The sequence below is a fragment of the Stegostoma tigrinum genome, chromosome 31 (genome assembly GCF_030684315.1).
Source record: "Stegostoma tigrinum isolate sSteTig4 chromosome 31, sSteTig4.hap1, whole genome shotgun sequence".
In the NCBI taxonomy this organism is placed as follows: domain Eukaryota; kingdom Metazoa; phylum Chordata; class Chondrichthyes; order Orectolobiformes; family Stegostomatidae; genus Stegostoma; species Stegostoma tigrinum.
Window position 1 is genome coordinate 38,094,421 of NC_081384.1, and position 16,496 is coordinate 38,110,916.

The 16,496-nt window shown below is 42.4% G+C and overlaps 1 protein-coding gene across 1 annotated transcript in view; it reads right to left on the reverse strand.

Moving 5' to 3' along the window:
* The window catches only part of LOC125466463 (solute carrier family 15 member 2-like), a 154,219-nt gene that overhangs the window by 28,661 nt on the left and 109,062 nt on the right, over nt 1-16,496 (reverse strand). Inside the window, exons 13-17 of the mRNA XM_048560992.2 lie at nt 14,708-14,796; nt 8,648-8,729; nt 7,793-7,909; nt 5,668-5,838; nt 679-725 (exon numbers count right to left, since the gene is read on the reverse strand). Coding sequence (XP_048416949.2) covers nt 679-725; nt 5,668-5,838; nt 7,793-7,909; nt 8,648-8,729; nt 14,708-14,796 — 506 coding nt within the window. The remainder of the gene's footprint in view (nt 1-678; nt 726-5,667; nt 5,839-7,792; nt 7,910-8,647; nt 8,730-14,707; nt 14,797-16,496) is intronic.

Here is a 16,496-nt window from a genome sequence, read left to right on the forward strand (position 1 = left end):
TTACCAACTATATTCACCCGGGGGCTTATTCGCTATAATCACAGCCAACAGCGCTGAATATCATGTGATCATCAGCAAACATCTCCACTTCATGATGGAAGGAATGTCATTGATGAAGCAGCTGAAGATGGGCCAAGGATACTACCCTGAAGATGCTGGCTGTTGTGCTGCAGTGGTATTACTTCAAACTCTGAGTTAAGAGGCTTGGACTCAAATCTCACCTGCTGCAAAAGTATGTAATAATGTCTCTGAACAGGTTGATTAGATACTATCTACCCTGAGGGTGTGGCTTCCTGTGGTAGTATATTTGAGCCAGGAGACCTGGCTTCAAGACCTACCTTCTCCACAGGTTTGTCTGAACAGTTTTAATTTAAAAGAATTACCTTGAAAAGCTTCTGCAGTAATGACCTAGAACTGAGATGATGCAGTTTAATATCTAATTGCTCCAGTATATCCAGCTTCCTGCGCTTTATATTCTAATCACTTCAGCACTTTGCACTAATGTGCAATTCCAAGCTGGATGTAGTCATTGTCTCAATGCATGCAGAAACCCTCTACAAAGCCTCAATTGCACCAATTCATGGAGATGCCCTCTACAAACCCCCTAATACATGCAGATCTCATCTGCAGTGACCATCAACAGCAAGCAATACATCCAAGTTCAGAAAAATCACATACCGTACCAGAGCTGAATTATCCAAAACCTTCAAATTGTTGTCAGGAATCTGGAGGAATAACAATAATTACAAATATTGCTATAATAACAGGATTGAAAATCCATGGTTACTTGGGCATCTTTAAAAGATCTGCCCATTACAACAAGGGATTCAGAAAGAACAACTGTCACTTTCAAATATTTCTGAATCAGTTTCAGCACAAGGTCAACAGAAAGCAAATTTCACTCCATGCTGCCCTCAAACCAGACTCCCAGGACAGGGACTACATGAGGTCAGATACAGCGTAAAACTCTTCTACACTGTCTCCATCAAATATCCCAGGACAGGGACAGCAAAGGCTTGGATATAAAGTAAAGCTCCCCCTACTATTCCCATCAAACACTCCCACTATAGGTATAGCATGGGGTTAGACACGTAGAAAACTCTTGATTGACTTTTATTTAAACTGACTCTTAAATCCCCCCTGAAATGGCCTGGCAAGTCCCCAAGTTCTATTAAATCACATCAAAGGATTGAAACCAGAGAGGTCATCCAGCATTGATCTAGGCCCTGGAAACAACAATGACAAATCCAGCTGTGTCAGCCCTGTAAAGTCTCCTCGCTAATATCTGGGGAGTCTGGGGGAAGCAGTCCCACAGATGAGTCAAGCCACTGCTTGTCACAGTAATACTCGCTGAATCGGAACTTGGAGACAAGGTGCCATCAGCACCATCCCTCGGTATAGCCTGGGCCATCAGCAGGACAGACCCACCGGACTGAATGACACAATGCTATACAGTTGGGTGGGAATTACCCTGATCATCCTCAACCTTGACTCTGGGCTACCTGTGATCAAATATGGGCCAGCTTGGGCCAAAGGGCCTGTCTCTGTAAAAGCCTGTGACTCTATGATAATCAGGGCTAAGTGATCTCACAAACAATGGATCAAATCTAAGCTCTGCAGAGCTTCCACATCAAGTTGTGAGTGGAATTGGAGACTTAAACAAGTGACAGAAGAAAGACACTCCGCTATGGTCCTTATCCCCAATGATGGTGCAGCCCAGCACATTAGTGTAAAACATGGCTGTAACAATCATACTCAGCCAAAAATGCTGAGTAGCTGATTCAGCTCAGTCTTCCTCTGAGGTCCTCAGAATCACAGACGACAGTCTTCAGCCAAGCCAATTCACTCCACGTAACATTAAGAAATGGATGAAGGCACTGGATACTACAAAGATTATGAGCCCTGACAACATTCTAGTAGTAGTACTGAAGACTTGTGCTCTAGAACAAGCTGAGCCCCTAGTCAAGCAGCCAGTACACTATAATGTGGAAAAAGAAATCTGACTTGGAAATTGCTGATATAAAACAAAGAGCTGCAGATGCTGTTGAAACAACAAGGGGAAATTACTGAAGAAACTCAGCATCTGTGGAAAGAAAACAGAGTTATCTTTTTGAGTCCAGTGACCTTCAAGAAGAGTCATGGGATTCTAAAGACTAACTCTAGAAATTACTACACCACAGAATCACTACAGTGCAAAAGCAGGCCAACTCCGTACCAATTCTCCCACCCAAACCCAGTGCCCTCCCCATAGCCAAGCCACCCATCCTGCCCACCTTTGGACTGTGGGAAAGAACTGGAGCACCCAGAGGAAACCCACACAGACACAGGGAGAATATGCAGTGTCTACATAGGCAGTCACCTGAGGGGTGGATTTGAACCCAGGCCCCTGACACTGTGAGGCAGCAGTGCTAACCACTGAGCCACCATGCCTCAGGTCTGCTTTTGATCATCAGTAATGTGATGGAAGGGAGCTCGGCAAAAGTACAGTCAACGAGAATCGGGGAAAACATACAAAGAGGATAGTTGTAATTTTCAGGTGAATAACCTAAGTCTTGGGACATCACTGAGGAGTTTCTCAGGGCAGTGTCCTAGGCCCAACCATCTACAACTGTATCATGAATGACTATCTCACTATTGTAAGATCAGAATTGGGGATGTTTGCTGCCAAATGCACAATACTCAGTGCCATCCATGAATCTTCAGATGCAGCAAGACAGGTCAGTCTTGTGTGACAAGTAACATTTGTGTCACACATACCAGGCAATGACCAGCTCTAACATGAGAGAATGAAACCGTCTTCTTTTGATACTTTTCACAATGATTTAAAATATCATCTGTAGACTTTGAACAATTGCATCATCCCAATTTTAATTCTCCGGAACTTTCATGGAATGAAATTGTTGGGACCAAAAACAATGAGTTTGAATGCCCAAAAGGGAAATTTGGACACACCAAGGTTGGCTACATTTCATGAAACCAACATGGATTAAACTAAGGATAGTCTGAGCTAAAACTAATTTCCCCAAAGGTAATGAAGTCAGCCCGGCATCTCCATAGGAGCATGTACGTTCTTATTTCCTATTGATTTACACCATTCTGAGAATCTTCAAACATTGGAGGTAATATATTGCCTGTAATTGTCAAAGCTGGACACAATAACAGCAACACACAGGAAATATATGAGCAGCTTGTATTTCAAGGTGTTGTATAGCACACCAAGACGAAATGAATTATTGACTGCAGTACTGAACACAGTTTGGCAGAGGCTCTCTCTCTCTCTCTCTCTCTCTCTCTCTCTCTTTCTCTCTGTCTTTCAACAAAATGCCTGGTGCATGTGTCAAGGATAACCAGAAGGTCCCTAATCTGTAAATTCTTTCATCTTCTTCCGTGCCAGCTACATGCCTTGTAATTTTGTCTTTGTATGTCTATATGAGAGCCTACGTGATTCACAAAGACTGTACACTTGACATTACCCATTCATTCTTCCTTTAAATGAAGAAAACCTTGTGATTGCTTCCTTCCAGCTGCAGTAATAATTAGTTCACTACTTTTAGCCTAAAAGCAGCATAGTCTCTCGCTGAAAAGCACTTAAACCTTTGTTACAATCCAAGAAGGTTGAAAAGATCGTGGTCAGTTCAATGTTCCAAACCTGGTTGTAAAGGACTCAGTGGCATGAGCATTACTGACCACCCCCAAACTAACATCAGAATTGCACTAGCCTCACAAATACTGTGGCTGCAATTTGAGGACACAGTGGCATAGTGGTAATGTCACTGGATTAGTCCTCCAGTGGCCCAAGCTAATGCTATGTGGAAACAGATTTAAGTCCCACCATGGTAATTAGTGGAATTGACATTATATTAATCAATCTGGAATATAAAGTTAGCCTCATTAGTTACTGTAAAAATCCACCTGGATTTCTACCCACCTGTTTCAAAAAAAGTGTAGATGTGCAAAAGGACTCAGGTATCCTTGTCAATAAGTCACGAGTAGCTAAAATGCAGGTTCAACATGCTATTAGGAAGGCTAGTGGAAATTTAGCTTTTATGGAAGAGGATTTGCATTCAGGAGTAATGAAGTTGTGCCTCAGTTGTAGAGGATCTTGGTTAGACTGCGCCTGGAGCACTGTGTACAATTTTGATCTCCTCTCTGAGGAAATATATTATTGATGTTGGAGGAGTGTAACAAGGTTCACCAGATTTGTTCCTGGACAATGGGATTGACCTTTGAAGAGAGATTGAACAAACTGGGCTATATTCTCTACAGTTTCAAAGAATGAGAGGTCATCTCATTGATACTTGCAAAATACACAAAAGAATAGACAGGGTACATGCAGGTAAGATATGACATCTAGAACCAGGGAGGCACAATTTAAAGTAAAAAGGGAGATGCCATTTAAAACCGAGATGAGGTGAAAATTATTTTACTCGGAAAGATGTGAACATGTGGAATTCTTTACCACAGAGGACTGTGGAGGTTCATTGTTAAAGTGTGTTTAAGGTTGCAATCGATAGATTTCTATCAATAAAGCATTATCAAGACAGTGTGGGTAAAAAGTCAGAAGCCACAGGACACCAGGATAAAGTCCAACAGGTTTATTTAAAATCACAAGCTTTCGTAGAGCAGTATTCTGAAAGCGTGAGAATTTAAATAAACCGGTTGGGCTATAACCTGGTGTCCTGTGACTTCTGACTTTGTCCACCCCAGTCCAACACTAGCATTTCCACATCAGCGTGGGCGAAAGGCATTGGACTGTTTGATCATCCATGATCAGGATAAATGGTTATTTATTTAAGGAAATCTGCTGTTACCACCTGGTCTGGCCTACTTCAGTCTCTAGACTCATAGCAATATGGTTGACTCCTAAAGTGAAATGGCTGAATAAGTCACTCAATTCAACAGTAGTTAGCAATTGCTTTTTAATTCTACCATAGGATGTGGCATGACTGGCTGGCCAGCACTTATTACCCACTCTAGCTGCCCTTGAGAAGGTGTTGGTGAGCTGCCTTCTTGAACTACTGCAGTCCATGTGCTGTCAGTTGACCCAGAATGCCCTTAGGGAGGGAGTTCCAAGATCTTGATGCAGTGACACTGAAGGAACAGTGATACATTTCCAAGTCAGGATGGAGAGTGGCTTGGAGGGGAATTTGCAGGTCATAGTGTTCCCATGTCTTTCTAGATGGAAGAAGCCCCGGGTTTAGAAGGTGCTGTCTCAGGATCTTTAGTGAATTTCTGCAGTGCATCTTGTAGATGGTACACACTGCTGCTACTGAGTGTCGGTAGTAGGAAGAGTGGGTGCTTATGGGTATGGTGCCAATCAAGAGGGCTGATTGGTCCTGGGTGGTGTCAAGCTTCTTGAGTGTTGCTGGAGCTGCACCCATCATCAACAAGTGTTGGCATTCACAACCCATGAAAAAATAAGTTTTTAAAAAAATAAGCAGGCCAGGGGCTGTGATTTCTCTGGCCAGTAATTCACCTCCTGACTCCTTAATACCTGTGTACCATCTACAAACACAGATCAGAAGTGTGATGGCATATTTTCCACTTGTCTGGATGGATACAGCTTCAATAGGTAACAAATATTAGCAGAGCCGACAATGCCCACAACACTGTGAGATAATTAAAAGTTTCAGTTTTACTACTGACCTGTAGTTCCTTCCTACTCACCTGTTTGACAATGAGTTCACTGGTTTTAGAATCTTGTACCATGAACAACATATTGCTGGTCTTTGAGTCCATTGTGACGTTTATGTCTAAAGGCCGCTGGGGGACCGTGCAGTTTAATGAAACAATGTGTAATGTGGGGGTATCGATGGGCACAAGATAACTGTCAGAAAACTGAAAAGGAACAAGTTAGTGGAATTCAGGGAGCAGGCTGAGATTACTTTCTGTCCATCATAAACTAAAAGCTAGTGAACTGCAGAAATGGTACACAGCTACCTAACATCAGTGGGCAGGACTGTTCCCTTTTGACCTCAGGATACGCGTGATTCCATAAGGCTATATTATCCACCCCTAGAGGTGGTGTTTTAGAGTAAGTTAGAATGGAACAAGGGTAATAGTAGACCTTAGTGGATGGGGTTAGCAGGTTCACTTTCCTGAGGAGCAGCAGAAATAATTTGTTTTTTTTTAAAGAACAACCTGGCAACTTCTATGGTCAGTTTAATATTTGGTGTCTGACCAAAACAATTACCAAACATTGACTTTCATTTCACAGTCTCCTATAGTGGGGCTTGAACCCATGATCTTCGATTTGGCTGTTGCAGTTCTGTAACTACTAGGTTAGAGTCATAAATCTGTAAAGAATTAGCTCATCTCAACAAGCTAGAAAGAACAGCTATAATTGTTTTCAATGACCTCAGTTAAAGGAGGGCAGCTTTCTGACACCGAAGAAAATAGAGAGATTTGGTTCCAAAAATCAGATGATCAGAGATTGGGATCCATTTACAGCAATGCTTAGTCATGGTGTGCTGGTCTGACATTCACTGCCTGGGAACATCATATAAAATGGCTCTTGGAGTGAGGTTTGTAAGCATGGTAACTCTGACACAATAGTTAGTAAAAACAGTGAGACAACGCCTGTTACAGAGCAGGATTTTGGAGCAAGCTGCCTCAACTATTCCAAAACATAGACCAGATTGTTGTAAGAAGTTACTCGTTTTCTTTGGTTATGTGTGTCGATATTTCAAGCTTTCATTAAATCAGAGCTTAAAGTACTATCCTGCTCCGTATTGGTTTCAGTTACACTTAACAGGTGATGGCCAAAGCTGAGTGACTAGAGTGTGGATTTTGAAATTTGCAAAAACTATTAGTTTCCTTCCTTTGCCTTTATTTTTCACATAATTTCCTATTCACATCGCTCAAGCTACCCAATCTCTTCGAGACTGAACAGACAAGGGCACTTTACTTGAGAAAGAAGAGGCTAAAGAATGACTTGATAGAAATGTTATACATTATGGGGAGGTCCATTGATGTAGAGAATAACATCAATAAGATGCTTCAATGTGTGGAGAGTTAAAAAAAAACTGGAGGCCATAACTAGAGGAATGACAGCTCAGCCACGATTGTTCTGAATAGTGAAGTAGTCTCGACAGGCCCATTGGACTATTCCTGTTCCTATTCTCTATGACCTTATGATAATAACTGATATACCAAACAGGAAATTCAGGAGAAACCTCTGAGCGAACAGAGGGTGCTTAATATGTGGAACTCATTACCTTGTGGAATGGTTGAGGTGATTAGTGATTAGTGCCAATACATTTAAGGTAAGTCAAAGGAGTGGAATGAAAAGCTGACCAGGTGAGAATAAGTCATATGAAAAGATGTTCTTTGAGCTGCAACATCTGATCATTTAGGCTGATTAGCCTATTTCAGTGCAATAATTCCATGCAGTTTCATAACTCTCACTTTAGTCTCAAGAAGGCAGTGCTGGTGGTAACGTGGCACTGTTGGGTCCTCAGCTTGAAGGTTACTAGATCATTAATAGTCTCCCATAACTTGTGCATTGATATTCTGTTTTTGCTTGAGGCATTGTGTTGCAAAGCAGTGCTTGTTGTGGGTAAAATGCTACATTTCCCAAATTATTTGTTCTTCAAGCAGTTGAACAACAAACATGAAAAGAATGTGGCTTTGAGTGAATACAAGTACTGCTAATTTTATGCATCATTGCTTGCTTTAAAAAGTAGCATAAGCCCTTTGAACAGTGTCTAGCCATCTTATCATTGTCCCCTTGGGTTTTTTAATGATAATATTAAGTCAATGATCAATAAGCTACAACAGAATCTGTTCTTACCGTGCGTGGGTCCATTATAATGTGATTCTTGAAGAAGTCAATGCTGAATTGACAAGGTGCTCCATTAAATATTTTCAATTTGGTCATACCATTTGGTGGAGGTGAAACCTGCCATTTCTGAGAAGAAAAGTCCTTATCAAAAACTAGAATAAGCTTTTAAGTTTCTGCACTAGTTGTCAAAAGATGTTCTGTTCTGCCTACTTTTATCAGGCTCTTGTTGCAACCTCTACCACAATGTAACTCAGAATGAACTATACATGGCTGTTGCTTCTGGCACTGAATGTGTTTGATGGGATGGAGTGTCAGGTTTGTTGCTGGCGTGAAGTAGTGGATTATAACTCAGACAGTCAATGGAAAACATATAAATCAAAATGTTCCAAGAATTTGGGATTGGCATTGTGCTCTACTAACTATTGCATCAGCTCTTCATCTTTAAACATTGAGTTCATTGAGGTAGGGACACCACACTCGCAAGTTATGTGTGGCATAGGTTAGATACAGAGTAAATCTCTCTCTTCACTGTTCCATCAAACACTCCCAGGACAGGCAGAGCACAGGAATTAGAGACAGAGTAAATCTTCCGCTACATTGTTTCCATCAAACACTCGAGGGATAGTTCCAGCACAGGCTTAGATATGGAACAAACTTTCCTCTAAACTGTCCTCACTAAACACTCCAGTCCAGTCATATGGGTAAAAATAGGTCTCTTAATTCTATAACCTACAGACAATACCCTCTTCAATCAATCAATCAATGAATCGATAATGTTTACATAGTCTACCCAAAATGTACAAATAATTAAATGAAAGCTATCAAACAAACTGTAACTTCCCACAGAATGAAACATTGTCTTACCTGAATCTGTACCTGGACAATCCCAGTGATGCAGAATGCAACAGCAGCTCCTATCATCCCAACAGACATCCTTGTCACTGGCCTGTACAGTAACAGCAAAAAAATAACCAGAGTGAAAGGGTGTTAATAATCTGAGAAAGAAATGCAGAACTTCAGATGTGATATATCGTAAAGGAAGGCAGTTCAGCTTATCTTGTCTGCATTGGCTGTCTCGATGAGCAATGCACTCGGTGCCATTTCTCATCATTTCCTCATAATCCTGCACATTCTGCCTTTTCAAAAAACACTCTGGTTCCCTTTGAATGCCTTTACCACACATGAAAGCAGACCATTCCAGACTTGAACGACAGTGATGTTCGTCCTCCTATTGCTTTTTCTTCTTTTCTTCTTTTGCCAACTACTTTAAATCTATGTTCTCCACCACACACCCCCAACAGCCTGCCCATTCTCAATCTTTTTTTCCCCGATGTCCAAACACTCATAATTTTGAATAACTATCAGATCTCCTTTCAGTCTTCCCTTCTCCAAGTAAAGATCTCTAACTTCTCTGATCTGTCATCATAACTGAAATTCTTCATCCCTGGAACCATTCTCATGAACCTCTCTGAACTTTCTCGAATGCCTTCACCTCCTTCCTAAGGTATGACACTCAGGACTCTGCTGAGGCTGAACTAATGTCTCATACAAAATCAGCATAAACTCCTTGCTCTTATATTGTACAGCCCTATTAATGATGTCTAGGATACTGTATACTTTATTAACTGTTCTCTCAATCTGCCCTGCTTCAGTGATTTGTGGACGTATACACCCAAAGTCCCTCTGTTCCTGCAGCCCCTTTGGAATTGTTCCTTTTATTTTACCTTGTCCTGTGATGCTCTTCCTGCCAAATTGAACCATTTCATATTTCTCTGCATTTAGCTTCACAAGTGGGTCCCCTGCTAGCCCAATCCATAACTTATACATAAATGTAAATACAATGCATAATTCATACATAAATATAAATACAGTATGTAATTTACTCTATGTCTTTGTGAAGTACGACACTACTCTCCTCAGGATACAAAGTTTTCCATCGTTTTGTTATCTACAAGCTTTGAATTAGTCCCTTGTACCCCAGGTTCTGGGTAATTAATATACTCCACCATGGACCTTTCCCCCAATCCAACAACCATCTACGAACAATTACATTGTTTCCTGACTCTGCCAGTTCTTTGCTCATCAGTTCATTGTGTGGCACTGTATCAAACAGCTCTTGGATATCTGGGAGAGAGGGGAGAGAAGAGAGAAGGAGAGAAAGAGAAAAAGGCAGGTGGGAGAGAGAGAAAGCGAGGGAGAAGGAGGGCTGGAAATTGTTAAAACAAAAGAGGGAATTAATTGTGAAAACAAGAGTAGTATTCTTCAACGAGAAAATGAGTTATTCATCAGAAAGAGGAGAGAGGAGGACTTTCATGGGAAAGAGGGGGAGAAGTGGTTAATAATTTGAACAAGAGAAAGTGACAGAGAGACAGAGTTACAGATCAGAAAGAGACTGAAAACAAAAAATGCTGGAGATCACAGGCAGCATCCATGGAAAGAAAGCAAGCTAACATTTTGAGTGTACGTAAAGTGTGGAGGGGACAGCATTGATGCAACCATAGGGGTGGGGGTGTGTGGGGAGGGTACAGTGCTGGGGGAGGAAGGATGTTGATAATTCAGATTAAGTGACTGGAATAATGTGGCAAAATAATGGTGTGTCTACCGCCATCCTGGAAAGGATGGACAGTCCTGGAAATGGGGGACGGGGTGGGGGTCGTTGGTGGGTGTGGTGATGTGGGGTCAGAGGACATGGTGACAGAGAACGTAATAAGTAAAGCTAATAAAAAAGGGTAGGAATGGGAGTTGGCTCACAATTTGAAGGTGTTGAACTCAATATTAAGTCCAGAAGGCTATAAAGTGCTTAGTCTGAAGATGAGACTGGGTGACTGTCAGGAAGTGGAAAGGGAATAGGCAGACAGTGCGGGGATCCCCTGTGGCTGTTCCCCTCAATAATAAGCATACCATTCTGGGTACTGTTGGACGGGGGCACGACCTACCGGGGAAGGCCATAGCGGACAGATCCTGACCCTGACCCTGTGGCACAGAGGGGAAGGGGGAAGAATAGCAGTGCAATTGTAGTGGGGGATTCGATATTAAGAGGCACAGACAGGCGGTTCTGTGGGCGTGAATGAGATGAATGGATGGTATGTTGCCTCCTGGGTGCCAGTGTCCACGATGTCTCGGATCATGTCTTCAAGATCCTTAAGGGGGAGGGTAAGCAACCAGCAGGCATGGTACACATCGGTACCAATGATATAGGGAGAAAAAGGACTGAGAATGTGAAAAACGAGTACAGGGAGTTAGATTGGAAGCTGAAGTTTAGGACAAACAGAGTAGTTATCTCTGGATTACTACCAGTGCCACGTGATAACGAAGTAAGAAACAGGCAGAGTGCGCAACTAAACATGTGGTTGCAGGGCTGGTGTAGAAGGGAGGGATTCCATTATGTGGATAATTGGGGCACATTCTGGGGAAGTTGGGACCTGTACAGTAAGGACAGGTTGCACCTGAACCGGAAGGGGACAAATATCCTGGGAGGGAGGATTGCTCGACCTATACAGTTTGGTAGGGGGTGGGGAACAGGATTTATAATTCAGAGGATGAGGTGTTTGGCCTTCCGACAGACACAACAGGGAGTGAGGTGGTTTATAAAGAAATGCGATCGATGGAGCGTATTGCAGACAACAAGACGGTTTGAGGTGTGTATACTTCAATGCTAGAAGTATCAGAAATAAAACGGATGAACTTAGAGCATGGGTCAGTACTTCGAAATACGATGTTGTGGCCATTACAGAAACTTGGGTAACTCAGGGAGAGGAATGGATGTTGGAAATTCCAGGATTTAGATTAGATTAGATTAGATTAGATTCCCTACAGTGCGGAAACAGGCCCTTCAGCCCAACAAGTCCACACCGCCCCTTGAAGAATCCCACCCAGACCCATCCCCCTATAACCCACACACCCCTGAACACTACGGGCAATTTAGCACGGCCGATCCACCTAGCCTGCACATCTTTGGACTGTGGGAGGAAACCGGAGCACCCGGAGGAAACCCAACGCAGACACAGAGAGAATGTGCAAACTCCACACAGACAGTCGCCCGAGGCTGGAATCGAACCCGGGTTCCTGGTGCTGTGAGGCTGCAGTGCTAACCACTGAGCCAAAGAAAAAGGGAGGGTGGAAAAAATGAGGTGGGCGAGTGGCATTGCTAGGCAGGGTGAGTATAGCAGCTACTGAAAGGCAGTTCGAGAATGGTATGTCTACAAAGTCAGTTTGGGTTGAGGTCAGGAACAGGAAAGGAGCAGTCACTGTTGTTTTCTTTTTAAAAACAGACGCCCGAATAGTTGCAGAGAAGTAGAGGAGCAGATTGGGAGGCAGATACTGGAAATGTGCATAAGTCACAGGGTTGTAGTCATGGGTGACTTCAACTTTCCAAACATTGATTGGGAACATTTTAGTTGTAATAGTTTAGACGGAGCAGATTTTGTCCAGTGCTATCAGGAAGGATTCCTGACACAGCATGTAGATAGACCAACATGAGGAGAGGCCACTCTGGATTTGGTGCTTGGCAACAAACTGGGCCAAGTGTTAGGCCTGTTGGTAGGAGAACATTTTGGCGGGAGCAATTATAACTTTGTTACTTTCACGATCGTCATGGATAAGGATAGGTACATATGGCAGGGTAAAGTTTATAACTGGGGGAAGAGTAACTACAATTCAGTTAGGCAAGAACTGGGTAACATAAATTGGGAATAGATACTACCACGGAAATGTGGAGACTGTTTAAGGAATGCATACTGCAGGTGCTCAATATGTTTGTCCCTAGCAGACAGGGAAGATGCGGTCAAGTGAGGGAGACATGGTTCTCAAGAGAGGTTGAATGACTGGTTAAGAGGAAGAAGGAGGCTTGTGTAAGGTTTAGGAAAAGAGGAATGGAAAAGGCTCTAGAGGGATACAAGTTAGACAGGAAGGAACTGAAGAAAGGGCTGAGGAAAGCTATAAGGAGGCATGAAAAAACGTTGGCGGATTGGGTCAATGAAAACTCCAAGGCTTTTTACATCTATGTGCAGAACTAGAGAATGACCAGAGAAAGGATAGGGCCGATCAAGGATTGTAATGGGAGTTTGTGCATGGAGCCTAAAGAGATAGGAGAGGTCCTTAATGAATACTTTTTTTCAGTAATCACAACTGAGATGGACCTCGTTGTAGAAGAGAACATTGTGAAACAGACAGGTAGGCCAGAGGAGGTTGATGTTAGTAAAGAAAATGTACGAGGAATTCTGAGGTAATTGCAGATAGATAAGTCCCCTGGGCCTGATGGGATTTATCCAAGGATTTTCTGGGAAGCGAGGGATGAGATCCCAGAGCCTTTGGCGATGACCTTTTTGCCCTCACTGTCCATGTCTATAGTGTCAGAAGATTGGAAGGAGGCAAACATCATTCCCTTGTCCAAAAATGGGAACAGGGATAACCCCGGAAATTACAGACCAGCAAGTCTTAAGTCAATGGTGGGCAAATTATTGGGAAGGGCTCTAAGAGACAGGATTTATGATCACTTGGAAAGGCACAGTTTGATTTGTGATAGTCAGCGTGAGGATTTGTGGGGAGTAGATCATGCCTCACAAACCTTACTGAATTCTTTGAAGAGGTGACCAAACACATGGATGAAGGTAATGCAGAGGATGTGGTATACATGGATTTGAGTAAGGTGTTTAATCAGATTCCCTGTGGTAGGCTCATGCAAAAGGTAAGGAGACATGGGATTGGGGGAAATGTGGCAGATTGGATTCAGAATTGGCTGACCCTTAGAAGACAAAGGGTGGCAGTGGACAGGAAATATTCAACAAGGTGCTCAGTTACGAGTGGTGTACCATAAGGGTCTGTTCTGGGTCCTCTTCTATTTGTGATTTTTGTAAATGATTTGGATAAAGGATTGGAAGGGTGGATTAGCAAGTTCGCAGATGATATGAAGGTGGGTCACATTGTGGACAGTGCAGAGGGCTGTTCCAGATTACTAAAGGATATTGATAGGATGCAGAGCTGGGCTGAGAAGTGGCAGTTGGAGTTTAACCCTGAAAAGTGTGAGGTGATTCATTCTGGAAGGAAAAACTTGAAAGCAGAATACAGGGTTAACGGACAGATTCTTGGCAGTGTGGGGGAGCAGAGGGATCTTGGGGTTCATATCCACAGTTCCCTGAAAGCTGCCACCCAGGTAGATAGAGTTGTTAAGAAGGGGTATGGTGTGTTAGCATTCATTAGTAGAGGGATTGAGATCAAGAGCCGTGAAGTTATGCTCCAGATTTACAAAAGCCTGGTTCGGCCATATCCGGAGTATTGTGTCCAGTTCGGGTCACTTCATTATAGGAAAGATGTGAAAGCTTTAGAAAAGGTGCAGAGGAGATTTACCAGAATGTTGCCTGGAATGGAGGGAAGGTCTTACGAGGAAAGGTTGAGAGAGCTAGGGCTTTTCTGTTTAGAATGACAAAGGATGAAAGGTGACTTGATAGAGATGTACCAAAAGATCAGAGGTATAATTAGAGTAGACAGCCAGAGACATTTACCTAGGGTGGAGGTAGCTTTTACGAGGGGGCATAGATTTAAAGTGAAAGGAGGTAGATATCAGGGACATGTCAGAGGTAGGTTTTTTACTCAGAATGTGATATGGGCGTGGAATGCATTGCCGGAGAGGGTAGTGGGGCATTAAAGGCTATTAGCTAGGCATATTGATAATTGTAATAAGGCCGGGGTGGAGGTTAGATAGACCTTAGGATTAGGGTAAAAGTTCAGTACAACATTGTCGGCTGAAGGGGCTGTACTCTGCTGTACTGTTCTAGGTTCTATGTTCTACGTTCAGCATCTCTCATATCAATCACAACTGAGATAAGAATGCAGGTGGATTTGGTGAGATGAGGTTTGTCAGACGTTCCCCTCAGATATTTCAGGGTGAGGCCAGATGACAGATGAGGTATAGACAGATATTCTTACTGGATCAGAAGCTTTCTCTTCTCAAACTGAGGATAGATGAATCCTTCAAATAGCGGCAACAGCAACAGCACAAATAAAACGTTCAGACTCTGGAACAAACAAAAACCATTTTAATAAAAGAAGGGGAATGAAATCAAAAGATATCCCTGACTGTGAGAATTTGAATCTTTCAGAAAGATGGAATCCTCATCCCTCCTAACCCTGAGGTTTGTAGCCACTTCCCTGCTAAATGTGAAGTTCATTTCCCTTCCCCTTTCACTGAGGATTTTGAACCTTTACATGCTGTATCTGGAGCTGGGAAGGAACCTGGCTTTCCTCTGCTAGTGGATTCATTTCCGTCTCCCTCCCAACTCTGTTGTTTATGACCCTCTCTCTATGACTCTGAGTAGAGAGAAGGTATAAGGAAAATACTGCCAGAAGCTAACAGATAAAAGTGACAGGCTTGAAGGTTTTCAGAGTGGATGGGCTAACAATTTATAAGGAAGATGTATTTGAACGTCTGGCTCGAGTTTAAGTCAATAAATTACCAGAACAGATGAGAGGAGTCCATTATCACTCAGAGTACCAAGGTTGGAAATTGCTGAGGCATATCCCATAGTCTTTCAGTCCTCCTCAGACACAGGGTTGGTAGCAGAGGACTGCAGAATTGCAAATATGACACCCTTGTCCAAAAATAGTGAATGGATATTCCTAGACACTACAGGCTGGTCAGTTTAATCCTTGTGTTGGAAATGCTTTTAGAAACAATAATCCAGGACATCAAGAGGTCAAGACAAGTGAGGATTAATTAAGGTGAGCCAGTATAGATTTGTAAAGGTAAATCTTGTTTGATTCACAGAATTGAGATCTTTGATGAGGTAATGGAAAGGATCAATGTGTTTGATAGTCTGCAATTGTGAAAGTATAGTGGACTGCCTTAAGCCTCTGATGTAATGATGACATCATTGTCCATTTTGGACAGGAAACAGCCTAGTCTAAACTTGCTACCTGTAGAGTGAACATCTTCTTAATAAAGCTCCTGCTGATTAACACTTCGGTCTTCAGGACCTTCTTGGAACTTAACAGATGACATGATTTCTGAAAGGTGTCATATAGTAGGCAGCCTATGGAGTAAAAGGGACAATGGCAACATGGATACAAAACAAGATGAATGACAGGAAACAGTGTAATAGTGAACAAATGCTGTTTGGATTGGAGGAATGTGTACCGAGAAACTCCCCAGTTATCAGTGCAAGGACTGCTGCTGTTCTTGATCTATATTAATGGCTTAGAGTTGGAAGTAAAGGCCACAATTTCAAAATTTACAGAGATCACAAAATTGGACATACTGTGAGCTGTGAGGAAGATCATGTCAGACTTTGAGAGGATATTTTCAGGCAGAGGAATTGTGGTAGGCAAAATTTAATGCAGAAAAGTGTTATATTTAAGCCAGAAAAAAAATGAGGAAATGCAAAATAAAAGGCACAATTGTAAATGGAATGCAGGAATAGAATGATCTGCAGCCGTATGTTCTCAAATTGATCAAAATGGCTGGGAAAGTTAAGAAAGTGTTAAAAGGCATAAACAACTTTATAACTAGAGAGTGAGAACTAATCCATGATAAGGAACTTTCATAAAATACTGGTTTAACCCGAGTTGAGTTGGAGTTGTTACAGAGAAACTGTTCCCATTCTCTGAAGATCAAAAATAATGTGAACAGCAAACAAAACATCAGTGACATGTGAACCCTTTTTACATCGCGGGTGGTTAGGATCTAGAATGCACTGTTGGGAAATGTGGTGGAAGCAGG